Source organism: Bufo gargarizans, chromosome 2 (assembly GCF_014858855.1).
Source record: "Bufo gargarizans isolate SCDJY-AF-19 chromosome 2, ASM1485885v1, whole genome shotgun sequence".
Classification (NCBI taxonomy): Eukaryota; Metazoa; Chordata; class Amphibia; order Anura; family Bufonidae; genus Bufo; species Bufo gargarizans.
Window position 1 is genome coordinate 329,281,722 of NC_058081.1, and position 16,371 is coordinate 329,298,092.

A 16,371-nucleotide genomic window follows, 5' to 3' on the forward strand; every position below is an offset into this window, starting at 1 on the left:
ACCAACTCTTTTAACCTCTTAGATGTGACTTTTAAAAGTGACCAAGGCATCTAAGTGATTTAGAGGGAGCTTCCTCTCTCAGGCATAAGCACCACTGCAAATGAGGTAGCTGGGTGCCGATGACTGTACACTGCATCCGGGGGCCTAATGAAGGTCACCAGGCCTGTATGCAGTGTATTCCTATCAGAATGTGCCAGAAGTGCAGCCTAATAGTGCCTGTCAGTTTCCTACAGGCAGCATAAAACACTGTACTACATAAGTAGTACAGTTTTTTATAGAAACAATCAAACAATCGCATGTCCAACTATTCTTGTGAGACTAAGGCTTTATGCAAACAGCGGATCCGCAAAAAACGGATTGTGCCTTCTGCAATTTGCGGAACGGAACAAGCGTCCCATTGTAGAAATACCTATTCTTGTCCGGAAAATGGACAAGAATAGGACATGTTAGGCCCCTTTCACACGGGCGAGTATTCCGCGCGGGTGCGATGCGTGAGTTGAACGCATTACACCCGCACTGAATCCTGACCCATTCATTTCTATGGGGCTGTTCACATGAGCGGTGATTTTCACGCATCACTTATGCGTTGCGTGAAAATCGCAGCATGTTCTATATTCTGCGTTTTTCACGTAACGCAGGCCCCATAGAAATGAAGAGGGTTGCGTGAAAATCGCAAGCATCCGCAAGCAAGTGCGGATGCGGTGCGATTTTCACGCATGGGTTTTAGGTGACAGTCTATTCACTGTATTATTTTCCCTTATAACATGGTTATAAGGTAAAATAATAGCATTCTGAATACAGAATGCAGAGTATAATAGTACTGGAGGGGTTAAAAAAAATAAAAAAGTTAACTCACCTTATCCTCTTGATCGCGTAGTTCCCGGTCCCTTCTTTATTAGCTGTGGGCTAAAGGACCTGTGGTGATGTCAGATCACATGCTCCATCACCATGGTGATGGACCATGTGATTGGAGCATGTGATCTGACGTCACCACAGGTCATTTAGCCCACAGCTAGTAAAGAAGGGACCGGGAACTACGCGATCAAGAGGATAAGGTGAGTTAACTTTTTTTTTTTTTTTAACCCCTCCAGTACTATTATACTATGCATTCTGTATTCAGAATGCTATTATTTTCCCTTATAACCATGTTATAAGGGAAAATAATACAATCTTCAGAACATCAATCCCAAGCCCGAACTTGAGAAGAAGTTCGGGTTTGGGTACCAAACATGCGCGATTTTTCTCACACGAGTGCAAAACGCATTACAATGTTTTGCACTTGCGCGGAAAAATCGCGCATTTTCCCGCAACGCACCCGCCTCTTATCCGGGCAAAAATACTGACGCCCGTGTGAAAGAGGCCTTATAGTTTTTTTGCGGGGCTACGGAACGGAGCAACGGATGCAGACAGCACACAGAGTGCTGTCTGCATCTTTTGCAGACCCATTGAAGCGAATGGGTCCGCATCTGAGCCACAAAAACAGCGGCTCAGATGCGGACAAAAGCAACGGTCGTGTGCATGAGGCCTAATAAATGTAAAAAAAAAACTAAAAACTCCAGGTTAAAAATACACCATCTTTCATTGAAAAAAATCCAAAAATATAAACCCCTTCACATATTTGGTATCTCTTCATCCATAATGAATCGCACTACACAATTATCATGTAATGTATCCCACATGGTAATTGCTGTTTTTTATGTATTCACCACCAAAAATTTTATAAAAAGCGATCAAAAGTCTTAAATACCCCGAAATGGTACCAATGAAAACTATAAGTTGTCCAGCAAAATAACTAATCCTAATATGGTTACATCAATGTAAAAATAAAAAAAAGTTATAGCTCTTGGAATGTGACGTTGGAAACATGAAACAAATTGCTTGGTCACTAAAGGTGACCATACACATAAGATTAAAGTTGGCAGAATAGCAGATTTCAGTCATTAGGGCCAACTGTCATTTGAAAAACTAGTGCGCATAAGAATTCGCGATCGCCAACGGCAGACTCCTGTCTGCCAAAAATGTAATCTACTGTGCTGTAAAACTTTGTTGATGGCATACTCGGCTGAATTCAGCCAATTACTTGCCATTGTGGTCAAGCACCCGGGAGTCTGTTTTTATTAAAACCTGACTCCTTGGTCGGGCCGTTTTAGTTGGTATGAAAGATCCCATTGACGACTGATCAGCCGCAATATGACCGATTGTTATTTCAAATGTATGACCAGCTTAAGGCTCCAAATGCATATATAGGGAGGGCTAAACTGAAACTGGTTGCATTGGGCAACTAGACCAGTTTATAAGCTCTATTTTCTGAAAATGAAATGCACTTACCAGGTTTTGCACCATACACATTCGTTCACTTCTTAGTTCTGCTACAAGGCCATAAATATCCACAAAGTCATGGTGATTAATGTGCTGGATTAAATGATCCATCGCAACAAAAACGCCCGATCTTCCAACTCCTGCACTAAAATACAAATAAAATACAAATTTGGATATTGTTTATTACTGCAGTGGAACCCTCCCAAGAAGTTATCCTGAAGAAGCTAGACAGTGTGTCATATACATTTATCATACAGTATATTTCACCAAACATAAAACTGATTGAGGGGTAACCCCCCTGTTGCAAAACTGTAGGTTGTACAACACATTAATAAAATCTGCAAATGTTCTTTTGTTCAATGGTTTGTAGTGATCCAAGAATGCACTGGTCATCACAGCTGCAACTATGCATAACCTTTTATATTCTGCTGTTTTCAATAAATACCCCTCCTGCATTGGGATGGAATTTGCATGTTACCTCTAACATCCAGGCTAGTGCAAGGGACACCAGTGGAATTTATTCCAGACTGTAATTTGCAGTAGCATGTGGAACACATTTATTAATAATTTTGGTACATCTTGCAGATCTGTGCACCTATGCCACCTAGAGCTTGTACCAGAAAACTGATATTAGTAACCTTAAAAGGAACCTGTCATGTGGATATTTGATTATAATCTAACTAATTATATACAATAATTAAATACTAAAAAGTGCCTTAGATGTATTCACTTACTGGTGTGACAGATGGTTTCCTCATAATATACACACAAAGATGCCGCATGCCGCATGCTAATGAGCTGATTTGAGTCCAGCGTGAGGTCATAGAGTCCAGCGTATATTTAATTCAGAGCTATAGCCACTCCCCTGCCCACCTGCTGCTGATTCCTATGGAAACAAACTGTCACTCAGCAGCAGGAGGGCGGGGAGAGTCAGGAGCTCATGAATATTCAGGACTCATCATTATCAGCTGGAGCTTTTCAATACAAGATGTTGGCAGATTGACTGGGTCAATTAAAGAAAGTGACCCAGCATTTTGCTAAGAGAATCAGTCACTTATTTATGTTGCCCTTAGTTAGGACACCATAAAACTGGTGACAGGTTCCCTTTAAATATGAAAAAAGTGGCAAGAACAGCATTAATGGGCAAGAAGTCAGAAATATTTGTGCAAAATTTGAGACTTACATCCGAAAGCTGGCGTTAAAGGGAACCTGTCACCTGGATTTCGTATAAGAGCTGAGGACATGGGTTGCTAGATCGCCGCTAGCACATCCGCAATACCCAGTCTCCATATCTCTGTGTGCTTTTACTGTGTAAAAAAAATGATTTTATAGATATGTAAATGAACCAGTGTTCTCTGAGCCCAGACACTCCCACTTTGATGGAGCCCAGCACCGCCCAGCATACTCCGAATCTCCTCCTTGCTCCCCGACCGCACAAAGCTAGAGCGCCGCAATCTCGCGATGCGCGAGCTAGCGCATGTGCAGTTCGTTCCCTGAGGCTGATGCCAGCACAGGGTAGGAACACTATGCCGACACTGCGCATGCGCTAGCTCACGCATCGCGAGATTACGCCGCTATAGCTTTGTGAAGACAGGGGGCAAGGAGGAGATTCGGAGTATGTGGGGCGGTGCTGGGCTCCATTACAGTGGGCGTGGTGGAAACGTTAGTAGCCTCATTTACATATATATAAAATCATTTTTTTGACACAATAAAAGCACAGAGAGCTATGGGGACTGGATATTGCGGATGTGCTATTTAGGCCACACCCCCTTCCACTCCTCAACTGACTGAGATTGAAAAAAATTTGTTAAAAATCAACTTCTAAGTCCTGATAAGTCACGCCCAGATCTGGTTAAGCCACGCCCTCCCACTCCTGAGCCGACAGGGATTGAAAAGATGAAGGTAAAAATCTACTTCTGTCAGCTGCAGGGTTGGGAGGGAGGGTGACTTTCTCCCTGAAGCTCACAATCAAACAGTACAGTGCTGCTGTCTTAGAGTGAGCTGTTCAAAAGGACACACCCTCTATCCAGTAAAGGCCACTGTTAAGGGGGCGGGCCCCTGTGGTGGTCACTGTCAAGGGGGTGGTATGCTGTGAAAGTCACTGTTAAAGGGGAAGGCTGCTGTAAAGGTCAATGTTAAGGGGGTGGGCTGCTGTGGAGGTCCAAATTTAAGAGCCAGGGCACTGTGGAGAGGGGTCAGTGTTAAGGGGTGGGGGCTCTGGAGGTCACTGTTTTGGGGTGCTGTATCCTTTGTTATAGTGGACAGTGTTAATATCTTTTAACGACACACACAAACAATAAATTAAATAGATTAAATATACCCGAGCGAAGTCGGGTCCTTCAGCTAGTTAGATATAAAATCATTTCAATGGTAAAATTAAAAAAGTGACGGCTGCTTAAAAACGGAGAGGCAAAAACTGAAAAATGATCTGGCTATTAAAGGGTTAATAGGGTAGAAGTGATTGGGAAAATGGCACCAGAGAATTGCTCTGTGCTTTTTAGTTATTTAGATGCCATTGGAGAATGTTTATGGGGGACAAGCGTAGCAAGAATTGGCAAACAATTTTGTAATTAGAGAAAAGCATTTTGCTCTAGCATACCCTAGGGCCATAAACATATACTGCATGTCATATGACATATAGATGTATGTCTATATGTCTGGGCAGATCTTTCCGGCAGGTTCTAGCCAGTTAGGGCACTCGGCTGTCGTTCAAAAAAGTTTGCAAGCTTGGAGAAAAATCCAACTGTAAATATGAGTGGTGGCTTCAAGTTGTTAAAAGGGGAGTGGGACAAAAAGGGGTGATGCATTTGCAAAGCAGAGAAAATCTGTTGTTTTTGGAGAAGGCATTTATGAATTCACCATGTTTTGCAAGGGGTTTACTTATTTTATTTACGGAGTTTGAAATCGTTTTTTCCTATAGAAGTCGGTTCAAGAGTTCCATGTTGTCTCCGTTTGGTTGGATATTGAGCCTTGAAGGTTCTGGGAGGATGTCCGTTCTGTGGAGAGGTTAAATGAGGCTGGGTAACAATAAATAGAGCAGTGGGATGCCTAATGGCAAGAAATGGACCAGTGGCGATCTGTCAACCTCATTTAAAGACTGAGGAAGGTGATTTCCAGTGGACTGGCCAATACATCTCATACTGACAAACATATCCATTGAGGAAAGTGTTGAAATGACCTTGAGGGTATGGAGGGAAAAAAAACGATTAAAGAGTCAAAACCTACTCTGGATCAGTTTTGCAGAATAATAGAAAGACCTGGATTGACATATGTTTTTTTTTGAGCCTTACTATGATATTGTATAAAAACTTTTTATTTAACATAGTTAATAAAATGGCTGCTATTGCCTATTTAATCCAATCAGTTCTTGTGTGATTATTTTGAAGGAGGCTTTTACAGATAATTTATGGAGGGAGTTCACTATACCCCATCCTGTTCTATACCATATATTTATTCTTATATTTCAAATGTAAATATACTGGGAAAAAGTAAGCATCTGAGAAAGTCAAAAGCCAATGATTATAGATCAGTCACCAGACAATGTGTTCATTACATTGCTCAACTGACCTAATGTACAATAAAAGGTGACCTATGCGCAGTGTTACCATACCAGTTAATAACTCAGTACTGACTTAAAGGGATTGTCCTGTCATATATATTGATGACCTATCGTCAGGATAGGTCATCAATATCTGATCGCTGTGGGTCCGACACCCGGCACCCCCACGATCAGTTTGAAGAGGATGCAGCACTTCATTGGAGCGCTGTTTCAAGTTCATTACACTGCGCATCATTTCAGAAGTTAAGGCGGTGCAGTGCAATGACAAGTACTCGCTCCTTTCACTTGAATGGAGCGAGTACTTGTAATTATACTACACCACTGCTCCAGAGGAAACGACACGTAGTGTACTGACCAGGAAGCAGCGCTCGCATGGAGTGGCACCTCCTCTTCAAACAGCTGATCAACTGGTGGTACCAGGTGTCGGACCCCCGCCAGTCAGATATTGATGATCTATCTTGACGGTAGGTCATCAATATATATAGCAGAACAACCCCTTTAACACTATAGAAAGGATTTATTTTTGTCAAGAATTCAAATTTAGCCCCATATTTCAAAATTTGCGATTGGTACCTGCAGTGTACAATTGTAGGTGTATTTTCATGCGGTCTGCTTGCTCGAACCATTTTTACAAAATGAATTAAGGCTGTAGTATTTTCTGGGACTCCGTGTTCTGGCCAAGAAGTAAAATTGTGCTGACGTACCATCATGTAATCACCATGCTGTAGTAAAAAGATAATTAGTTGGGGAAAAATTACAATTAGATTTTCTTGTGTAATAGACTAATTACTTTATATTAATTATATGTGGTAATAGTGGTTATTATATTAATAAAAGAATAAAGGGTTAATCCCATCTTGTAAAGTGGTGGCATATTGCTTGGATTTAAAATCAGAGGAGGTATGGCTACTAGTATCTTAAGCTGACTGTTAAAACAAATGGCGGTCACATCTACAGTGCACACCATTATGAAGAGAAGTATATAGCACAGTGAACTAGTCATCCTGTGGTTATTGACACTATAAAGAATATGGCATACATTAGTCAATTTTACAATTTCTCTTTTCTAAGAATAACCAACAATAAATCATCTTAATTTGCAATCAACTGTAATTCTTAGCAGTGACAATGTACTGTAAAATTCAGCCAATTTCTATAAACTAGATAATATTAGTCCCAAACAAGAATGTAATTCTGCAATGCCATAGTGTAGTTAGGATAATATGCAATAATCAGCAGATTGTCCAGAAACCCCAAGAAGTAGCTTAAGAAGTAAGATTAGTGACCAGTGAGAGAGTCTGGCTATGTATCGGTGTAGATGAAAAAAGCACATGCTAAACTCTGTACTATTATCCTGAACCTAATTACCCGTTCTACTTTTAAGTCTCTAATGGTCCAGTCAATTTGGACATCTTCTACCACTTTGGTGATCACGATATCTCCAAAAACGGTAACTGGCTTATTGTCCTCTGGCCAATATTGATGACATCTAATCTGTAAAACAGATGTATTTGTAATATTCATAAATCAATTTTTGGTAAAGTTTTACAATATTTACAAATGTTAAAAGTTTATGGTCTATTCAAATCAAATCCAGTTTACTTACCCTGCCTTTCTCAAAGCACTGAGTAAGCATTACTATGGTCTTTGCTCTTGTTTCCCATACCATTCTCCAGAAGTCACCCACAGTTCCAGCCAGTGGTCCTTGTGTAGCAATGAACTCATTAGGACAAATATAACCCTAAAATGACAGAAGCAATTACTGACAGAACTTTGGTTACTATGTACTGTAACAATAAACCTAGTAAGATCTTTTTCCATTGTGTGTATGGGACACATCATCATCACCTCTCAGCTCATTGATGAAATGTCTGTGCTTATTAACCTGCTTGCTGTGGCAAGGTCAAGGTACCATAGCACATGGTCTACACGCATGGCATCTGATTATAACATTGTTTGCAGCAGTAAGTACATACTCTGCATTTTTTAGGTGAAAAAAGGCAAAATGGAAAATAAAATTGTGAAATTATTTACGATACAATTGTATGGCACTTTATTGCTGTTATTTCTAAAATTCTGAATGAGCCATTTCCAGGCATAATTTGTGGTAGAACATGTATAAAGTGTACAGTGTTGTAAAGAGTAAGGGCGGTTACTCCCCAAATGTGTAAAGTATTTAGACAGGTACGGTAGAAGGGTGATGGTGAAGAGATACCATGCTTATACAGGTAAAGTGATTTTATAAGTATCTCTCAAGAGGTGGGTGTGAAGCTTAATATTTGGAACCTTATATAGAATTTTCTCACATGCCAAACATGTGCTGATTAGGATAATTGTTTGTGAAAAGGGTTGTAAAGGACTAGAAAAACATGGCTAAGAGTGGGACCATAAAAACATGGCTGCTTTATTCCAAAAACAGTGTCATAATTGTTCACTAGTGATGAGCGGCATAGGCAATATTCAAATTCAAATTTCGTGAATATTCACCATAAATTCGCAAATTCAAGAATTCGTGATCTCCAGTCATTGTTTACTTGATTGTGAAAATCGGCAATGTAATATATTCACAATAAATTCACGATAAATTCGCGATAAATTTGCGATTAGAATATTCAACACTATTCGTGAATATGAATATATAGCACTATAGTCTAAATATCCGCAAATTCTGGAAGTGGCGATAAAAATTCGCGATTTGAATATTCACGCTCAATACTATTGTTCACAGGTTGTATATAGTATTAGAGCTCGGCCCCCATTACTTCAACCCATGAACTGGTGTGGTTCTGTTTCTAGAAGAAAGCAGCCATGTTTTCTTTACCTTGTACAACCTCTTTAAATTATATTGGACCAATGCAGTTAACAGGAACCTGTCATGTTGAACGTGGTGTTTGAGCTGCAGTCATAAGATTGTAGAGCAGGAGGAGCTGAGCAGACGGATATATAGTTTTGTGGGAAAAGATTCAACATAACTTACATTTCATTCATTTAAATTAATGCTAATTCTGGACTTTGAGGTCAAGGAGGTGGTGCTATCAGTGATTGACAACCTTACCTGTGTATACAGAGATAGCTGTCAATCAGTAATAGGACCGCCTCCTTGACTTCTTATAATGAATCTGCTGCAAAACTATATATTAATCTGCTCAGCTCCTCCTGCTCTATAACATGCTGTCTGCAGATTACATGGTGACAGATCTTATATATGTATCAATCTGCTCAGCTCCCCCTGCTCTATACCATGCTGTTGGTAGAACTGCATTTTCATGGTTCCCTTTAAATACATTGTCCCTGACTCACTAATGTGTCTGTGCCAAGAATTTGTCTAAAAAGTGGCACAAACATTTGTCACAATTAGGGTTTCTTTTTATTATTTTTCTGACTTGCTCAACAAGGGGGTAGGGCTTGGTGGGGAGGGGTGAGCCTTAGAGGGAAATGGGTGTGGTCTAAGATGATCCATTTTTTTGTCAAAATTGCACCACAAATTCAGTCTCAAATTCTGTTTCAAAGTAAGCCAACCAATAGTTGATATAAAACTAGCCCAAAGTGTTTATCCTGGCACAACATTTATTATCCAGCCTGACCGCCATAATAAATCTGCTGCAGGTCTAGACAGTCTGTCTAAGTTTATGCCATCTATAGGTTTAGTAAATCTGCACCACCGAGACTGAAAACGAAACAGATCACAAATCTGCTCTGGAAGTGGATGCTATGGGCGACACAGTTACTATTTTTGTCTGTACAGTATGCAGAATCATGTTTGACTAAAGTTGAAGCAGAACTTAATTTGTCATTTAGCTATTTTTGACTGCCTTGTGATTACTCTCTAAAGGCCCCTTTACATGGAATGACATGGTTTGAAAAGTTGTGCATAAAAGATCTACTGTAGATAAACCTCAGTGCCACAAGGGAGGAAACTTCTCCCCTCCTGCCATTGTTGCCTAGCAGCAGCTCTAGTAAACCAAATGATATACAGTAAATGTATTACACCATACCAATTGCATTAGGGACCACTATTGTTACCGGCAGTGGGTGTGGACCCACTGTGCCAACTAACTAGTTTCACTTTGTGCTAAACCTAAGGTTGTTATCCTTGGGATTCCCTAGTACAACTCCTATACAGGAATCTGGACTTCACCGCAGGGAACCTTACAGGCCGCTACCTCCTGGAGAAGTTCTGGTGTAGTTGGCTGCAAACCCACAGGGATCAGAGATACCGGTGCGAAGCACCAAGGACTCAGGCAAAAAGAGTATTCTGAACACAGTCCAAAGTCAAGCAGAGTACTTGAGTATTCCAAACAGCAATTCCAAAGTCGGGGCAAGCAGAGTACATGCGTAGTCCAGGTAACAGTTCCAAGGTTGAGGCAGGTGGCAAAGAACAGAATCAGTAGACAAACAAGGTACGGTACATGGGTATTCGGACAACAGATTACCTTCGCTGGTTACTAGAGACTAGACAACCTAGAAGCTCAGGCAATAGGTGGATCTACAGCCCAGCTAAATAGGAAGGTCGATCAGCTTGTTAATGAACAGCTGGGCAGAGAGCACAAGGTACAGACTAACTCCTATAGTGCTGAAGGACTGTTCACTGAGTACTAGTCCCAATTTCCACAGAGAGAGTAGATCGACAGCAAGACAGCGGCAGGCATGGACCATCGGCGTGACACCTATAGATCATGAAAATGTGGATTACGTACCCCTCAAAATTAGGTGAGCAGCAGGTTGGGTATTTGCACAGCCACGCCATTCATCTCTACAGAAGTAGTTGTGTGCTATACTTGACTGTCTCCAGAACTTCCATAAAGATGAATGGAACAGCTGGGGCGGCAGTGCACATGCCCATCTGCCGATCAGTTTGTTTGGGGGAAGGGCGAGGGTTACGAGGTTCTGTATTCTCGTGATTGGTGAGGGATCCAGCAGTAGGACCTCCACCAATCTAATAGTGATCCCCTTTCCTGTACTTAGGAGATAACTTTTCAAAATCTAAATATCTGTTTAATGCTTGCTTTTCGCTTAATGCTGATTTCCCGACCAATATCTTTTACCAGAATAGTCGAACATAGGGTCATTTTATACTTACTGACACATAGCTTGCGTTGATGTAATCTGAGCCTGGCACTCCAGCATCCGCAATAAGCTTTACTCGGTTATTGTTATCTGTGGCAAAAATGCAGAAGACAGATTAGTATTGCACATACATACAATAATTCTACATGACATAGGCACTTATACTGGATCACTTGGTTTAATACTGTTGTCACAAATAGTGGTAATCAAAATAATCAATTGAAAGTAGTTGTATGGGCAAATGAGCAAATATGAAGCAAACATTATACTTTATTATGGTTTTCTTTACATGATGACTATAGGACTTCTCACGTTAACACTTTCTTTACTGTAAATGTAAGGGTAGGATATATTTTTGGGATGGCTGTCAAGTAAAGAATGTTAAAGAGGTTGGTTACTTGGGTCACATTACAAAGTTAAGACACTATTAAGTCTACAATTTCTTGCACCTGCATATAAAAGCTTGAGGGTACAGAGTTACTCATACAATCAGCCTTGGAACATTACAAGGGTCATTTCAAGATCACAAAACAGTTGCAATGTAAAATTTTAATCTATTAGTGCTGAGCAGAAACCAACATTTTATCTTTTAATTTGAATTAAAAGTAACATTAAAACGTATTTGTTTGATAAAGCAATTATCTGACATCAGAAGACTGATTATGTTTTCTTTCCAGAAACAGCACCACTCTTGCTCTAACTTCAATAGGGCTGGGCTGCAATGTCAGGCACAACCCCCTGGGCATGTGTAGGGCTGTTGTACTTAGAAAAAAATTCTAAGTACAAGGCAAGTTAAAAAGTCATTACATAAGCAATGTCTGTGTTCAGTTATCATTGTGAGAAAAATGTTCTAGCATAATAGAGCAAATTGATTAGATTTGAGCAAGTTGATTCTAAAAATGTAAAAACTCAACCTCAATCTTCCAAAACTAACTAACCCAACTATTGTGTGATTTGATTCGGGGGAATTAAGGAAATAGAGGGAGAGAGAGCATTTCCATGATACTAGAGCAATTTTGATCCAAGTAGAATTTGTTCAGACCCAAATTGAATTGGCAGGCTGATTTGGTCTCGAAATGGACCTGAATCAAATTTTTGCTTATCTCAACAAATGAACTATTTGATTCTACACTAACAGAATCGTGTAAAAATTAGAGTTGCATCCAAATTCTTAAGATTCGATTTGGGTGAATTTTGGGAAGAGAGAGACATAGAGCCAGAGAGAGAAATAAAAAAATAAGATTAATTTAAATATGTAAAAAAAAAAGGTAGACAAGAGATGAAAAATATCCTAGGTCTTAGAGTGTCATACACAAATTTTCAGGCCAATTAGAGCACTTTCAATTTGGGTAGAATCCATTCAGACTTGAATCAAATTGGTTAACTGTTTGACTGACAGAAGCTTTTTATCAGCTGTCACCTGATTGCAACCTGATCCTTGTGTTGGTACAATGACAAAAAGATGGCAAAAAATCTATATTATCTAAATCATATCACAAAACAATATTTTAACATTTTTCTGTAGATCAAAAAGATTACAATGATTTGAAATTTATATAGCTTTTGTTATGTTTCACTACTTTTGAAAAACAAAGCGTTAAAAAATTACTTTGTTACCATTTTCTGGCACATAACTTTTTTGATTCTTCAATTAACAGTGTGAGGGCTTTTTTTTGGGGGGGGGGGGGGGGGGCAAGCTGTAGTTTATATTGGCACGGATTTTGAGGTACATAAAACATTTTGATTACTTCTGTTAATTTTTTGAAGGTGAAAAGGTGACTAGAGATGAGCAAACCAGTTGAGATTCGTTTCAGGTCCAGTTTGACAAAAAAAAATTAAAAAGTTTGGTTCGGACCTAAATCAGTTTGGGTCGAACCAAAGTATTTTTCAGTTGCCCTGAAGGTTAGTGTACATAATGTTTAGGTTTTAGCTTCTGTTTTAGTTTATTTTTTATGATTTTTTCTCCTCCCCCCTCCTCAAGCTCTGGCACTCTCCTCTTCCTCCTCCTCAAGTGGCAGCACCTTCTCTCCCATGGAAGTTTCTCATTGTGGGTCCCCAGCAGCTACAGAGCCACCTGTTTCATGAGAATCAGCATCTCTTCAAAATTATATATGAGGGGGATGAGGCACAACTAAAGCATGAACAGCATGAGCTGCCACTGCCCTACCTGGAAGTAACACATGCTCGCTGATGACGCGGTTTGGTGCATGACCAAATAATTCACGGCTTTCCGCTGCTTGTGCAGACACTCGAGAATGTGCAATGTTGAATTTCAGCGAGTTGGAACATTACATATTAAGTGGTGTAGCTGCATACCATTCTGATACTGCAAGAGAATGGATGAAAATAGGGACAGTCTCCAGGACATTGCCAGCACCTTGCGCAAGCAAGTGCACTTTTTTTAAAAGGCCATGCAGGGAGCATGTGTTATTTCCTCCAGGTTCAGGGTGGCCAGGATGTTGTGTCCATTGTCGGTGACCACCTTGCCCAGTTGGAGTCGGCGAGGTGACAGCCAGTGGGATGTTTGTTGCTTGATGTACTTAAGCAACTGCTCGACGGTGTGGCTACTTTTTCCCAGGCTGATCAGCTCCAACACAGCGTGGCAATGCTTTACTTGACACATGTTATAGGAAGGATGGGTAATGTGAGTGACATTGTGCCCTACTGCTGTTGGGGATGGGACCGTATCCATTGGGGAGGAGGTGGAGGGGACAGGTAAGTGCCAGCTGTGGGAGCCAGCCCCATGATATGGTCGGAAGGGGTCAAAAGGACCTGGCCATTGTGCTAGGGTGCTGCCTCTCCACTACCACAAAAACATTGACTCAGTGGGCTATGAAAGGCATTTACTGTCCCTGCCCGTAACAGCTTCTCCAGGTGTCCACCGTGGAGTGTAGCTTGATGCACAATGAGAATCGCAAAGAGTGGTCCGCATTCTATGCCATGTGAGAATACAAGGCTCTACTACAATAGTTCTAAAGTGACTGCTCCGCCAGCAACATGGCCAGGTGGGGGTTCAGCTTGTAGACAAGTTAATTGCTTGTGGAGAAAAGTTTTTTCATGGCCAAATGTTCCATTATAGATGTCTAACGATGGAGCTGAGTAAAAGAAGGAGTCTTAGCAGGAGAAAAAGAAGGTGATGATGATGATCATGACAAAGATTCTGTATTGCATGGAGATGCGGGTTGGCTGCCACAAAGAGGACCAAGAGAAGGAGGACAGACTTGTTCTGATTGGGAATGCTGGCCAGTTGTATTTTCCCAAAGGATCCTGTAATGCCACCTCATGTGCTGCAATAGATCTCTAGTACCTAAAATTGTGTTTGAAAGGCTATGGCTTATTTTAATCCTGCAGATCTTGCACACTGTTGTGGTTTTGTGTGACCGTCTTGTGTAGAAAAAGCACCATATGGGAGTTGCTTGCACAGAGCTACAGGAAGCCAAGTTGGGCTTAGCACTGGCACCTTTTGGGCCTAAGCCACTCACAGCGTCAGCGGCATCACCAGTACCTGAAGCAGACATGGCCCTGGCTGTTCTTTGAGAGGTATGTTGCCTCTGCTCTTTATTGCTGCCGCCACCGCTCTTCTCCACAGATGTTGCCTCCTCCTCTCCTCAGCACCCTGATCTGGCTCCCAGGTCTGTCCAGCACACAATCATCATTGGAGTCCTCACCCTCCCTGCCACTTTTATCAGACTGTGAGATATCATGATGGGTTCCTGGGCCCTCCTCTTTGCGTTTTCTCTGAATGTCACTGTCGCTGCCCCCACCTCCAATTCCTTGGCTACAGGCGCTAGTATTACCACCACCATTAACACAGGTATGCATGGGGTCACCAGCCTCCTCCCCAACCTCCTATTCAGGGCAGCCCAAACAGTGATGGCTCTCACACAAGTCGTCAACAGGGAGGCTCTCTTGACTATCTGCTGTAGGGAGTTGTGGGGTTTTCTTGCCACTTCTTAGGAAAAAAGATGGCACCCCTCTAGGAAGGGGCAGTGAAGGGGAGGACTCCACTAAAAGTCTTCTTTGGGGCTACAAGGAGGAAGAGCAGGAGGAACGCTGTGACCCCTGGCTCCACAGCACGGTGTCCAACTCTGAAGTCATCTCCATGTCATACCACTGTGACTAAGAGGAGTGGTGAGCCATCAAAATGTATCTCATCCTCTTTCTTCTCAATTATAATGTTGCACCTTTCCGAGGTCAGCAAAAGGCAACTGTGGCCTACTACCACTACTACTTCAGGCAGGTTAGATGGTGCTGCTATTACTCGCATTCTGGCTCTGGCTCTGGAACCTTTCCCTAACTCAGACATTTTTGGCCCAGGGTAGTGTTGTGCACTACATGTGTATTGGTGTAGTAAACTAGTGCTAGTTTGAATATAATCACCAACCCCCTGCCCCCAAAAAAATATATATACTAATATAGGGGAACAGATTTGATCCTAAATTCGTTATCACTACTTTTGTGTGCTACCCTGTCTATATTTGTAGCAATCATGTATATATGCTAGTTTTAATATAATCAGTCCCCAATAAAAAAACTAAATACATAAATGAATTGATCGGAAATGTGTTTGTGAACACAGAAATAAAGGGAAACTGTTTTAGACCTAAATTCGTTATTCCTCACAGATACTGTTGTGTGCTGGCCTGTGTATTGGTGTTAATCACCTACATGCTGGTTTAATTAAATGGAACATTTAAATTCCAACTGTGTGGAAATAGAATTCATGGAAACGGACAATTGAGGCCTGACACTTAATTTCTTGTTAACAGACACAGATAGATTGCTGCTATACAGGTCCTTCTCAAAAAATTAGCATATTGTGATAAAGTTCATTATTTTCTGTAATGTACTGATAAACATTAGACTTTCATATATTTTAGATTCATTACACACCAACTGAAGTAGTTCAAGCCTTTTATTGTTTTAATATTGATGATTTTGGCATACAGCTCATGAAAACCCCAAATTCCTATCTCAAAAAATTAGCATATCATGAAAAGGTTCTCTAAACGAGCTATTAACCTAATCATCTGAATCAACTAATTAACTCTAAACACCTGCAAAAGATTCCTGAGGCTTTTAAAAACTCCCAGCCTGGTTCATTAGTCAAAACCGCAATCATGGGTAAGACTGCCGACCTGACTGCTGTCCAGAAGGCCATCATTGACACCCTCAAGCAAGAGGGTAAGACACAGAAAGAAATTTCTGAACGAATAGGCTGTTCCCAGAGTGCTTTTTTAAGGCACCTCAGTGGGAAGTCTGTGGGAAGGAAAAAGTGTGGCAGAAAACGCTGCACAACGAGAAGAGGTGACCGGACCCTGAGGAAGATTGTGGAGAAGGACCGATTCCAGACTTTGGGGGACCTGCGGAAGCAGTGGACTGAGTCTGGAGTAGAAACATCCAGAGCCACCGTGTACAGGCGTGTG

General features: G+C 41.1%; 1 protein-coding gene across 3 annotated transcripts in view; it reads right to left on the bottom strand.

Annotated features, from left to right (window-relative positions):
- The window catches only part of PTPRQ (protein tyrosine phosphatase receptor type Q), a 530,509-nt gene that overhangs the window by 22,458 nt on the left and 491,680 nt on the right, over positions 1-16,371 (bottom strand). For all 3 annotated transcript variants that reach the window (XM_044280555.1, XM_044280554.1, XM_044280553.1), the window contains 5 exons: positions 10,959-11,035; positions 7,485-7,619; positions 7,247-7,372; positions 6,452-6,600; positions 2,329-2,464 (listed from right to left, as the gene is read on the bottom strand). In XM_044280555.1, the coding sequence (XP_044136490.1) occupies positions 2,329-2,464; positions 6,452-6,600; positions 7,247-7,372; positions 7,485-7,619; positions 10,959-11,035 (623 nt within the window). The remainder of the gene's footprint in view (positions 1-2,328; positions 2,465-6,451; positions 6,601-7,246; positions 7,373-7,484; positions 7,620-10,958; positions 11,036-16,371) is intronic.